The 13,134-nt window shown below is 51.2% G+C and overlaps 1 protein-coding gene across 7 annotated transcripts in view; it reads left to right on the forward strand.

Moving 5' to 3' along the window:
• Window positions 1–7,682, forward strand: part of NSMF (NMDA receptor synaptonuclear signaling and neuronal migration factor) — a 52,887-nt gene extending 45,205 nt beyond the window's left edge. For all 7 annotated transcript variants that reach the window (XM_087753100.1, XM_087753102.1, XM_087753101.1 and 4 more), the window contains one exon: window positions 1,716–7,682. In XM_087753100.1, the coding sequence (XP_087609226.1) occupies window positions 1,716–1,813 (98 nt within the window). In that variant the 3' untranslated portion in view covers window positions 1,814–7,682. The remainder of the gene's footprint in view (window positions 1–1,715) is intronic.
• Window positions 7,683–13,134: the final 5,452 nt, after the last annotated feature.

Below are 13,134 nucleotides of genomic sequence, written 5' to 3' on the forward strand. Positions count from 1 at the left end.
CTGTTTTGAGCTCCCGCAAGCCCTGCCATGCTCATCCTTTTGCTTGTAACCACCTTGTGTCATTCGCTTGCTGTACCCTTGCAATTCCTCCATGTTCACATCTCAGCTATCCTCTTTGTTGTGCCTGAAGCTGCAGGGCCCTCTCCTAGGCTACTGGCAGTGGCAAAGTAGCCTAAATAATAGGCTGCTTTCCAGGCTGAGCTGAGGAGATCTGTCATATTACTAGAGTATATGAAATCCATGGGAGCGATGCACATGGGAGCAGAACCTTTTCTGTAACCAAGTGTGCAGGGATCTCTTACTGGTGCCAAGTGAGTTGTGTCATCAACAAGCGACTGGGATGTAGCCCATTATAGCCATTCTATCTCCCAGTCAGCTTTGCTTTTTTCTGCCTGTGGCTCAAGATATTTCAAAGGGCTATAGAATTTTTCCTGTTCTTTGGTCAATCTAAGTAATTACGGGTGCAGTTTCATAAGCAACATATAGTCGACTTATTCTGAAGTTGCCCTTCTTCTTTTATCTTTGCTGTAGTCCTTGGTACTTTGTCCCCTTGGAAGATAAAAACGTGCAGCATTAGGCCATAAGCACCGTGGATACTTCCTCTGCTGCTCACAGCTGGCATCAGCACCGATGGGTTATTCTTAACTCCCACTTACCGTCACAGGAATGCAGGGGAGCTGGGCACGTTGGTGCTGCGCAGAGTTCCCTGTGCGTGTCCTGTTGAGGTCTGGACCCAGCTTTATGCAGTGCTTGCACAGATCCCACAGCGAACGTGCTCATACACGCGTGCCCAGAAGCAACCCGCAGGGAAATTCCTGGGTTTATATGCAGCTTGGCAGGCAAGGCTCTGCGCGCATGCGTTTCAGCAGTTGATCTTTCAGGAGGCTGGGTTGAAGAATACGTCCGAATTTATCCCCTTGATCAATCTGGGATGCGCTAATAGTGCACCCTCTCTAATCCTTTGCAAAGTCACCTGAAACTAATCTTAAGCAGGCCTCAAAAGCGAAAATCCCCTCCTTGAGCCCTGTCTCAGAGTCCAGGATCGTTTGCCCTTGTGTTTTCAAATGCACTCGCTGCCTCCAGCGCCAGCCCTGTGCGTGGCTTTCAGTCTGAGACTGCCTTGAGACCCCCCACCTTCAATCAGGGGTGCCAGCGATGCAGAACTTGCATCAGGGTGTCCTGTTGAGCCCATTGCTGTGAGAAGAGACAGCTCTGCAGGACAGAGACAGCCTCTTAATGTTAATTTAAAAAAAATTATTCTGCATTTTCAGTGTTAATTATTTTTAATGTTTCCCACAAATCTTTACAATGAGTTTACTCTTGATTTGCAATTTGCTGAAGTCTCGGTGCCAGGTTGCCCGGTGCAGGCTGTTGGAGCTGTGGATACCCTGCAGCCCCTGGCCCCCCGTTCTGCAGTCAGCGCAGAGAGGTCAAAGCCTGCAGACAGCCTTTGTGTTGAGTTCCCGCCCCCGCGGACAAACCCTGCCAGGGGATTATTAAGGAGCCTTTCATGCTCTGAGGAGATCTAAAAAGACGTTTGCTTCTCACGGGCACCTTCACGTGCCCTGGCTGAATGTCAGTATTTTCCAAATGAGGCATATGGACGGGTTCTCCTGTGCCTGTAGGTGGGTTGGGGTCTTCTGCTGCTGCGGCCCCTCGCGTCTCTCCCTGGTGCTGCAGGGTGTAACCCCTCTGCTTCGTTTCACTTCTCCTAGGTAAGCAAATGATTGAGACTTACTTTGACTTCCGCCTTTACCGCCTCTGGAAGACCCGCCAGCACTCTAAACTATTGGATTACGATGACATTTTATGAGCTGGAGAAGACTTTGCAAGAAGAAGTTGATCACCGGTGTCCAAGAAGTCATGCTTATCGCAGAGAGACTTTTTTATTGGCACAGGGAGCCCTTCAAAGCCCTACAGGAGGCAGCAGTGCTAAAGGGAGGGAAGAAGGAGCCCTCGGAAGTGTGTCGGGAGGAAAGTGTCTCCTGGGTCAAGAGAGACTGGAGAGAAAGGGTTTGACACCTCACTCGCCTCAGGTCAGAGCCGTGGTGTCTCAGGAGGAGCTGTGTGAAACGAGGACAGGATGGAGTTCCTTGCAGAACTGAGCTGTTTTGGGTCAGAATGGGCCAGATTTGATTCCGGGTCCTTTTAAAGACTTTTGAAGCTCAGGTTTTCTTACAAAAAATAAAATCAATTACCCATGCACTACAGTGAAGAAGTGACCAGAGCACAGAGGAAGGAGGGGTTTGTACTTATGGGACCTTCTGTGCTGGGGGATCTTGGAGAGCAAGGACTGCTACACCTACTCCTGCAAGCTTAGATCAAGACGATCCAGTTTCAATGTGAATATATACTGGAATATAGAATTGAAATCTAACTTTTGTTTAATAGAAAATAAGTGCAATTTTTATAGCGAGAGGGGTAAAATCCCTCCCAATATTTAATTAGTTAAAAATAACACGCCAGTAACCAATAGATGAGGTATTTTTGGTCTGCTTGAAAATATATTCAAAATGGTAATATATCTTCTGTAGACATATTTAATCACCAGCAAACATGGTTTTAACATAACTTAGCAGACCCTGCATGTCTGCTGCATTGATTAATCCGGTTTGGTTCGTTACTTCCAGAGTAGCTGTGTTGCACTAAGTGTACGTGCTCTCACGAATGTATATTTCTCCTCCAATTAGACACAACTTTGTTACTTTCTATTTTGCTGCTTGCAAAACTATGGGACACTAGTTTTGCTGAAATACTTTAGGTTAGAAATACGGTACCTGGCTGAGAAACCTCCGTCAGGTTCACTATGGTATAAAAATGAATTAGAAATTAATAGCCATGGTAATTACTTGTTCCTGCCAGTGTTTTGCTCTGTGTTGAGAGACGAGTCCTCTTTCTAGTCTGCTGTGTGGAGCAGCGCGGTGCCAGGCCCATCAGGAACCCGCCGAGGAGACTGTTCCCTGAGGCTTTTGGAAGAAATGCTTCTGGAGGAACACAGCACGGGTTTGTAGCATGAGTTTGAATCTCCCCTGTGTTCACTTGATTGCCAGTTGTTTGTGCATAAACCACCTCTTTTCCAACGCTAAAAAGAGCTGTGTGTTGGTCTGAGCTGCTCACGTCCCTGCCTGCGTAGGACAGAGTAAACCCAGAGCTTTGTCACAGCAGCCGTGGTTTGAGAACCCAGATTTGTACTTGCTATTTGAGGATATATTTTGGAATATATTTACTTTTTGTTTGGTTAGGTCGGAGGGTTGCTTTTTGTTTTGGGAAGGGTTTGGTTTTTTTTTTCATCTTCTACTCTCCTGTTCAGAGGATAAATACTACTTACAGTCTGCATAGGTCACTCTGGCAATTGCGGGAGGTGATACAGGTTATTTCTTTTATAAGTAAAATATACTGGAGAAGTAACAGGGAAGGATTACCTTGGTTTCCTGATCTCCTGGTATCTAAAATTAGTTGATTGTGAAGTGAAGGAAAATATATGTACAAATCTTCTTTTAAATACTTCCAAAAAGAACTAGTTGTTCTGATCTGTAGAGTACTCCTTCCCCCGTGACATATCTGTGGTTGTAATTTTGGGGAGCAGGCCTCTGGCTAGAACTGCTGAACCCTGTACATTTATAGCAGTTTTATAGCAAAACTTTTGAAGAAATAATGTACATACAGTAAGTAAGGAGAGGAATAGGTGGAGAGAGATGGTTTAGAGTCATTGAAAGCAATGTATTGAACCAAATAGGTGTGGGCTGTTGCCTCCCCCTCTGGTTCGGAGCTGTTGGGAAGCCGCCCTGCTGAGCTGGCCTGACCTCGGGAGCTTTGGTGGCCACGTCTTATCCCTGGCTGGACTCTTATCCTCTTGACTCGGTCGTGTTTTCCAGACTTGTGGTGAAGGGGATAATGGGCACCCGTCTGTAGCTTTTGGAAGAAAATGCCAGAGACAAAAAAGAAAACAAAATTTATGCCAATTCTCGATTGTTTAGCGTGGTCGCTTCCGCCAGCTGTGTTTGTGAGAGGTGGGAGCTGGAGGTGCGATGAAGGCACGAAGCCACGTGTTGTTTGGAGAAGGAAATGGTGGCGGCAGGGTTGAAACGCTGACACAAAACTCTCTCCCTTTCTGACCCTTTTACCTCCTATGGTTGTGCTCCTAACTGGAGACAGACAAACTGTTCTTCCTTTCTCTTTTCTAAAGTAAAATCCCAATTCAATGAACTTGGTAGCATGAATGTAGCATTGTGGAACTATCGAAAATCTTATTTAACTCCGAAAGGGCCCGTTTATGTATCCACTTCAGTGATTTCTCTGTAGAACTATTGTATATCTATCCTCATTGACCACTTGTAGAACTAGGGGTGCAAAGTAGAAAGGTAGCTTGTGCCGTTGCGTAGCTTCTGTAGGCAGATGTATGTTTGAGTGAACATTACGGACTGTTTTACTGGTGCAGTTGACTATAGTATAATGAGAAACGATGAATGCATTTCTCTCTTTTCCAAAGATCTATATTCCTCATGGTTTGTGATGTTTATGACATGAGCATATTATTTCCTTTGTAGCATTCATTTGACTAAAGAGATGAAATACTCTAAAAGCTGTGACTGGAAAGACAATAGAGTGTTGATGTTTAAAGTCCTTTGTGCGAATAGTGTCATTGAAGTTAACCATTTCTGAAAGAGGAAAATGAATTTCTTCCCCTTTTTAACTGGTTGAATTTTTCAAGTGGCTGCTGGGAAAAGAAGGGATCAGCAAAGGATAGGATGCAAAAAAAAAAAAAATTGTAATTATTTAAACTTTAGAGTTAAAAATAGAGCCTGTAACTCCCTCAGTTGGGCCAGCCTGTAAAGGATGAGCTCCGGGTGTGCGCTGGCCGCCAGCACGCAGCACGGTCGCAGCCAGGACATCCCCCCCGCAGAGGCCGAATGCCCGTTCCTCGCACGCCGAGCGCCTCTTGATGCAGCATCTTCTCGGGGGGATGTTGATGCAGCATCTTCTCCGGGGGGATGTTGATGCAGCATCTTCTCCGGGGGGATGCCGAGGACGGGCCCAGGCAGTGCCCGCGGAGCACGGCTCGCCCGCGGGGTGCTCTGCCTGGGGGAGCTGTGGCTGCTGAGCACACAGGACAATTTGTCGTTCCACTTCTACCTGCTTCCTCCAGCCTTCAACTACCTGCTCTCGGGGTGCGTCCGTCTGAAGCCCTGAAACCGGTTTGTTCACGCGCAGTCAGTAATTGCTGTCTGAATTGGCTTGGTGGAGCTCACCTCTAATAAGGGTAATTGGAGCGAGCAGTTTATGGTGCGGCTGAGCCGCCGTCCCTGCCTGCGCTGTTGGAGGATCAGCAGCCCTGTCGCACCGTTACGCTCAGCCCCACCACGAGGAACTGCTGCTGCAGCTCCTCTGTGGTCTGGATTTGCTTTTAGCAGGGGCAGGAGGAACGGGGACACCTGGTTAACCCTGGAGAGAAGCAGATTAAACTGGGATAGCTAAATTGGGTGCCAACCCTGGCTGTTCACCCCAGCCGTGTGTGGGAGTTTCTGCTGGTCTTGCTGTGAGGCAATACTGGATGCGACCTCAAACCCCGTCCCTGGCCTGATGGATGTCAGCAGAGAGCTCTGCTGGCTGCGTTATGGCCTGGGCTGGGACTGTCGCCTCCAGGAGAGGAGAAGGGTGGGCAGCAAGCGCATCAGCTGTCCCGGCTGCGGCTCCGCAGCCTGGCTCACGCGCTGGGAGCAGCCCCTGCCAGCTCGGTGCCTGCAGAGAATGCTCACTCAGCTGTAGAGGCCTGGGGGGGGGGTGGTGGTGGTGTTTGTGTGTGTCGAATTTTTGGATGTGGCACTTGTCTTATACAGGGTTTTCCAGAGAGGCTTTTCTCTCTTCCTCTCATTTGGCTGGGAAGGAAAGGGAAGAAGAAAATTCAGTTACCTGAAGGACACAGAAATAGGTAAAACTGAGACACAGCTTTTTGCACCTCTTCTCATGCTGCAGCTGCCAGCTTTCCTCTGCAGCTGACCTCCAGGCCTGGGATGGGAAATGGGTGAGTTAGCAGATAATCCCTTCCTGCACTAAAAAAAACAAAACAAAAACAAAACCAGAGGAATCCTTGTAGCTCTAGCAAAACATCTGACTGCAAAAGGCAACCGGCCAACTCCTCCTGCCCCATGCGAGGACTCTGCTGCGCGCACCCGCGGGATCCCACCTGCTTCTGCCTCCGAGTGCCTCTAGAGCCACCCGAGCCACAGCCCGGGGGCTCCGCGCTGCCTCTGCACAGGAGGCTCTGGAAATGAATTTATTCTTCATTTCTCAGCCTGGACTTGTTGCCTGGAGCTTGGCAGAGGTTTCCTGCTCCAGGGGCTTCTGGAGTACACGTGTATGTGTGTTCCCGTCGTCTCTTCACACACAGGCTCTTCTCCGTGGTCTGGGGGAGATGTTCCCCCTCGATTGCCCCGGCAGCATTATCGTCGTCGTCTGTGCTGCGTTAGCGTCTCTCCTGCTCCTGGCACACATCCATTTCACAATAGCTGTGGTTGTTTCGGGATGTGACTGCGTTAGTGACCTGTGGCTGGGAGTTCCTGTTCCCAAGGCTCTGCTGGCAGAGGGACTGCAAATGCTTCATCACCTTCAGGCAGCATAAGTGGGGGCAGTTGAAAGATGGAAAATGCTGATTTTAAATAGCCAGCCTGGCGGGATCTGGAAATGGGAGTGTGTCCTTAGTCCCGGCCCAGACAGGAGACGGAACGACAGGCTCACTCTCCTCTCTTGGTGTAAGTGCAAACATTCAACCCATCAAAACCCAGTTTAAGAGTCACAGACATATTATTAATGTATTGGGCCAGGATAAGGGATGTTACTGTATGATTAAAAAAATCCTTCTAGGGCCCTTGGCAACTGGCACGTGTTGCCGGAACCATGCCTCAGAGGATGTGCTGGGTTGTGCCGTGCTTCCTCGAGAGACCGGGCCGCGCTGCCGCTATCGGGACACAGATTTGCAGGTACGCGTTAAGCTGAATTGCTCTGTACTCTGGGCTTTGCCGTGACATTCCCTGGAGCTGATGATACAGCCAGCCCTTCCTGAAGGATGCCACGCAGATATCCTCCCAAGGGATATCGAGCCGCGATAGCATTTTCCACATCATCTGTAAAAAGTTGTTTGTGATCCTGTATTTTGTCCCACTGATCACAGAGTATCCGTGGCTTTCTGCATCTTCCGTGGGAGTGGTTTTTAATTCTCAGTTGTGGAAACAAACACAAGCCAAAGTCAACTGGAAACTGTTACGGTCTTGATGACAAGTCAGCCTGCTAATAATACCGTATACTCGAGCGGAGTGAGTAACGGAGGGTTTAATGACCGTGAACCTGATTGTGATCACTGTTACTCCCAGGTACTCCTGCTGTGTCGTCGGCAGAATTAACCGTAAGATAACAGAGTTTGCTGTCGCTGCCTGAAACGCCAGTGCGCGATCTCTTGCCGAGGTTGTGTGTGAGCTATCGAAGAGTGATAGGAACCGGTAACTGCTTTGATTCAGTAACAAATTCAGCCCGACATACTGCCAGTCAGTGTGAAAAACTGAAAGACAGGAAGGACTAAACATTATGGACGTTACATGTAAAGAACCCATCTGAAGGGAAGCTAAATTACATTTTTCCGTAAATGTTGAGTATATTTTAAAGAACTAATACAACCTAATCATTTTTCACATTATCGTATTGCTTTTAGAGTATCCTTAAAATTGACAGACCTAAGGACAGATCAGACCCATCGAGGGCTGTCTTACATTAGGTAGTGGGGAGGCAGGCTACGTTTAGTTAGTTCTTGGACACTCCAGTCTTTCTCCCTTATCTCAGCATGCAAATGAACCGGTGATTAATCACAGCAGTAATGGCCCTATAAACCGTTAGCAAAAGGAGCCTCTCCACATTATTCGGAGAGCCCCGCGAGCAGGCGATGGAGCCAAGCTTTCACCCCTGCCATGGGGTAGCCCCTCCTGAGACTCGCCCAGCGTGGACAGCAGTAACCTACGGGCAAGCCCCTGCCCTGCTCCCCGGCCTCCGGGGGTTTCTGTGTCTTTGAGTGGCGTTTTCCTCCCCGGGTTGTGCAGGGACCTGTCGCGTTGTACCTGGGGAACGTTTCTCACCCGGGGAGACTGAACTGCTGGGTGCTGAGGAGGCTGCGGCAGCCGGCCAGGGACCGGTCGCTGCCACGGTCACCCTGGCCGCTGGCTCAGGACCAGCACAGATGCACGTCGGTGGTGCTCAAAAAGCTTCAGTAGAAACTGGGGAGTTATGAGATTTTAACTTTTTTTTTAAATTTATATTTTTAGTGCTAAAACTCAGTTGTAGCAATATAGTCCCCGCTACACGGTCCTGTTAACTTGGAGCTGGTGCGGAGCTGGGAATTCAAGGACAGGTGTCTTTGCCCTTACATTTGAAATGCCCTAAAAACATCGCAAATAAGTACAGTGAGGCCCTTTGAGTATGGATCCTGCTTCCCTGCGCTTGCTACACCCCTACGCTGAACGAGACGTTATTTTGCTAGGGGTTAAGACAGGGGTGACTGAAGAAAGGGAGTGAGTTTGGTGTTCCCCATCCCAGGAAACCAGGAAGGAGCGAGAAAGGGCTGTAGTTTTTCTGCTGTGTGTTTCCTGGTGTTCTTTAACAACACTTTTCCTGGAACTGGGGTGACTTCAGCTGGGATGTCAAGCAACGGCCGCAGCAAAAACCAAGGTCTCACGGGGCTGGGAGTCAATGCGCTTTTAGGGCCTTTACTGTTTCTCCTCTGAGTTCAGGCACAAGTTTTCATTTCCAGCTGCTTCGCTCAGCTGCGAGCCCTCCCTTTGCTGCTGCAGAGCCGCTAGCGAGGGGGGCATCATCGGTTTTCTGAAAAGAAAACCAAATAAGTGAGTAACAAGTGGAAAAGGGAATGGTGCAGGCATTGAACATGGATCTGGTAATGTGAAGGATAGGTTCTATCCAGTAATGCTCCTAAAATCTCAGATATTTGAGCAACTTCCTTTCATCCAAATGAGAAAAAGAAAGAAATAGGCAGAATTGTCAAAATAACGGGGGGAAAAACCCCAAACCACCCGAGCGTGAATAGTAATCAGCCATCTGGCAAACGATGTGAAGATAAAACAGTCTGGTCTGACTCTGCCTTTACTCTCAGCTGAGTTCAGAGGGAGCTGGCAGCACCCTGCTCCTTTCAAAATCAAACTCAAGGGCAGGGTGACATCGCCGCATCCATCTGTGCCGCTCCACGCTGCTCAGGCGAGGCTGGGTCCGCACGTACCTGCCCGCGGCGCGTCCGAGCAGCCATCCCTCTCCCGCTCATCCCAGCTCAGCGGGAAGCTGAAGGCAGAACAGATGCATAAGGAGCTTGAAACATTGGCCCCAAGAGAGCCTCTGGGTTAGAGAGCTCAACCTGAGCCGTGCTGGTTTGGGGCCAAAACTGTCCTAAAGTTAACAGAGTTTTGAAAACAAAGACTGTAAGCCCCGAGGGCTCAGCGGGCCCTGAACCAGCAGGGTGGCTCCTTGGAAAAGTCAGAAGAAAGTTACTGTAAAGCACTCTCCCCGGTTTTCGAGGCGGTTTCGGGCTGGCTGCCTGCTGCCCAGGTGGGGGGGTGAACCTGGCCGTGATGCAGGAGACATCTGCCATCTCCGCTGCCTACGTTAACGTGTTTCTCTGAGACTATCTGCTGCTTCGTGTATGATAACCAGGTTTCAAGTACATGAATGTTTCTAGGTTTTAAGACGTGATTTAATAAAAAGAGATGTTTCTGGGAAAGCAGGTTTTCTCTCGTTTGTTTTTTTTTGTTGTTGTTGTTGTTCTCTGGCTGAGTTTTTAGACCCAGGAAAAGCCACTTGGCAGATGCTTTGCTGTGCTGGCAGGCGAGGGAGATGCAGGCGCTGGGCACCTCTGAATGGCAGCAGCCAGGGAAAGGCTGAAAACTTGAGAGCAGAGTTCCATAGGTGCGCAAGGCCGGGATGAGGGCCGTGCCCTGGGAATCAGCACGGCACAGGGCAGTTAAAAGGGGAGAAAGGTAAAAACTCCTGATGCTATAAACAAGGGACCAGCTGAGAGAGGCAAATCCAGTGGCGGGGATAGTCTGGGGTGATGCGCAGTTCCAGCGCTGTCTGCAGCTTAGCGAGAACGGACTGGATCACTAAGGAACTTACGGAGCATTAAGCATTACACCGTCTCCTGGGAGGAAGGCCAATCTCTGAGCACCGTCCTACAAACTGAGAAACAGAGCCCTGGAGAGATTCAAGGGAGGCTAAAGGCCTGGTAATCCCTCTGGGGAAAACAGGCCAGCTCCAACATAACGCACGTGGCCGGGAGGGCAGAAGGCATCGAATTCCCATAAGCCACTTTCTTTGTCGCGGGTCTGTTTGACTTAATTTCCAAAGCGAGCAGGTTTGGCTTGAACTCCCAGCTGCAATTTTCCCCTTTATCTCCAACGCTGACAGTCACCTGCATGTTCACCTTCTGTTAAATGTGGTAAGTGCAGCCCCTCTGAGCAGAGGCAGAGCAAAACAGGCCGGACAACTCAGTCATTTAAGGCATTTTTCTTCAGCGCTGGGATCTCTCGGCCTTCGTTTCTGCATCCTCCCTGTTTGGAGAAGTTTTTCTCCCTGTGCCACCGCAGCGGGGTGGGACGTGCAGTATCCATCTCAGCAGTGTGACAGATGACAGAAATCACTTTTAACCCCTCACCACCACCTGCGCAGACAGCTCCTGGCCAGAGACCTGGCCGCTCTTCTCCCTGAGGCCTTCGCAGAGTCATTGGTGCCCCGAGTACCTGGTGGCCAGAAAGGCGGTGTTTATTCTTTATCCTGGAACCATCCCGTGTCGGCACTGTCCTGTTTTTAAATCAGTGTCGCAGGGTATAAAGTGGAATTTGTTGCAGAAGCCCAGTTACAATGGATTATTTTTACCTGTCGCCTTCTTCCCTCTCCCTTCGTGCTCTGTCGGGTGTGGTGGTGTGATGGGCACAAACCCAGAGCGCGAGCTGTGCAGGCGGAGTTTCGCTCTGCCCTGTAAAAGGGCGAGGAACTGCGCTGTCCCGTGGGGGTTTAGGTGAATTCATGTGTCTCTGAGTCCTGCTGGGCCCTGCTCTTTCCCTGTTCCCCGTCACTTGGCTGTACTTGGGCTTGTCCCAGCAGATCCTACCGCTGCCAGCCCTGCCTCCTTTGTACGCGGCGTGTGCCACGTCTGGCACTGACGTGTCGTACGCGCCGCATCCCATTGCCGGCTCCGCAGCCGCGTCAGCCGTGCTCTGGCGCTACCGCTGAGCCACGCTGCCGAGGCACCGGGAACTCATGCCTGTGCTACACGGTGGCACTCTGCCATCGCACCCTCTGGGTCCTGTCCCCTGCCGTCGTCACACCTGGGCTTTGTAATCGAGCATTAGTTTCCGTGCCACAATACGAGAGCTGAGCGGGATTCACAGGAGCCTCTTAGTAACCGCACTGGGGCAGTACTCGCGTTAGCCGTGGGGGTAAATACAGCGACGGCGGGGATTAGCTCCAAAGCGCTCGCTTGCCAGCCGAGTTTCACTGTCCAGTCCTTAACGCTGTTTCACTGACTCAGCCTAGGAAAGAAACAGTTGACAGAAACGCTAGAAGGCTCTCAAATCTTGACTGGCAGGGGAGGAGATGAGTAATGGCTGGATTTATTTTTTTTGTTATCAGGGCAGGCGGGCATGCAGCAAAACTAGCAGATGTCAGGTTCAGTCCCCACAAAGGGAGGCGTTTTCTTTGCACCAGGTGCAGATAAACTGTGGGATTCATTATTTTAGGATTTATGGGCTTTACACCGGCTCAAAAGCCAACCAGACAAGACCATGAAAGAGAAATCCATTCAGATCTCCCAGTACAAAGGCACATTGTTGGCTCTGTACGTGCCTGAGCCATGAGTCACCAGAGGCGGGGAAATGTCACTACCGGCTTGCCCGGTCTTTATCCTCAACTCCAGGCACCCACTGCGGCCCCGGCGAGGGCCAGGACGCAGGATCGCCCATCGTGGACCAGTGCTTCAGCCGAGTACAGAGGGTCATGTGTAAACCTTAAACCGCCCTTGTCTTATTTAAGCAGACTTGCAAAAGAGCTGCCTCCTTCCATTCAGCTCTGGTTTGCTGGCTCGCAGCAGAGCAGCTCCGCCGGGCACACAGCACACCTGGGCATCGCACAGCTCCCAGCACGCAGGCAGCTGTGGCAACAAAATACTGCTTTCAGTAGTATCGTTTCCGGGTATCGTTTGAAGAAGGGGCAATTGCTCTGTTCTGGCACGGCAGTGCAAAGGTAAGAGCCTTATCAGCAGGATACGGTGCTCCTTCCAGTAAACACACCTGCGTTTTCAGCAACCCGGCTGGAGCGGGGTGCAGTCGCTCACGTTGAGGCAGCCCGGCACGCTGGGGCGCGGCTCCGCAGCTCCCGGGCAGGCTGGGACCTCGGCAAGTTCTGGCCAAAGGTTATTTACGTCACGGCGTGCCATGTCCCCCTCGCCTCCCAGGCTGAGGATTTCGGCACACGGTGTTATCGGAGGCGTGGAAAGTCCTGAGCTGTCGGGCGATCGTTTCCTGATTGCACAGACTTCCCAAAGAAACCTGGCTGGCGGCTGATAACAGGCACTGCCTGGAAGTAACGCTGCGGCGGCACTTTTCCCCGCGCTTTTGTGCCCAACGAGCAGCCGTCACCCAACAGCGAAGCCGGTGGGAAAAATGTTTTCCCACTCCGCTGCCGTGTGCTGTGGAAACCCCACTTGTCTCTTCCAGAGCTCCTTAAAACGCTCCCCTGAGGGCCCGATAAGACGCTCCTCCGGTGCCAGTGGCTGTTCCTTGCCCGCCATGCCCAGACCCCCGCTCTTCCTCAGACTGTGGCCAAGCTGACGGTGGGGTGACCCCGAACGGCATCAGTCACCCCGCACAGGCCAGTCCGGGAGGCGAAATGGATGGGGGGGGAGGGGGAAAAGAGCAGATTTGGGTGTTTTGGGCAGGGCCGGTCACCGCGGCTCCTGGCCTGCCCCAGCCGAGCCCCCGAGCCCGGCACCCCACTGCCTGGGGGCTCGTGTGCGGGCGGCAGGGCCCCGGCGGGTCCCCAGCGCCGGGCCCGGGCCAGCCGCGCTCCCTGCCCCTCCGGGCGGGTGACGCCGCC

The sequence above is a fragment of the Nipponia nippon genome, unplaced genomic scaffold (genome assembly GCF_047370975.1).
Source record: "Nipponia nippon isolate SJK-2023a ecotype South Korea unplaced genomic scaffold, ASM4737097v1 scaffold_16, whole genome shotgun sequence".
NCBI classification, from domain to species: domain Eukaryota; kingdom Metazoa; phylum Chordata; class Aves; order Pelecaniformes; family Threskiornithidae; genus Nipponia; species Nipponia nippon.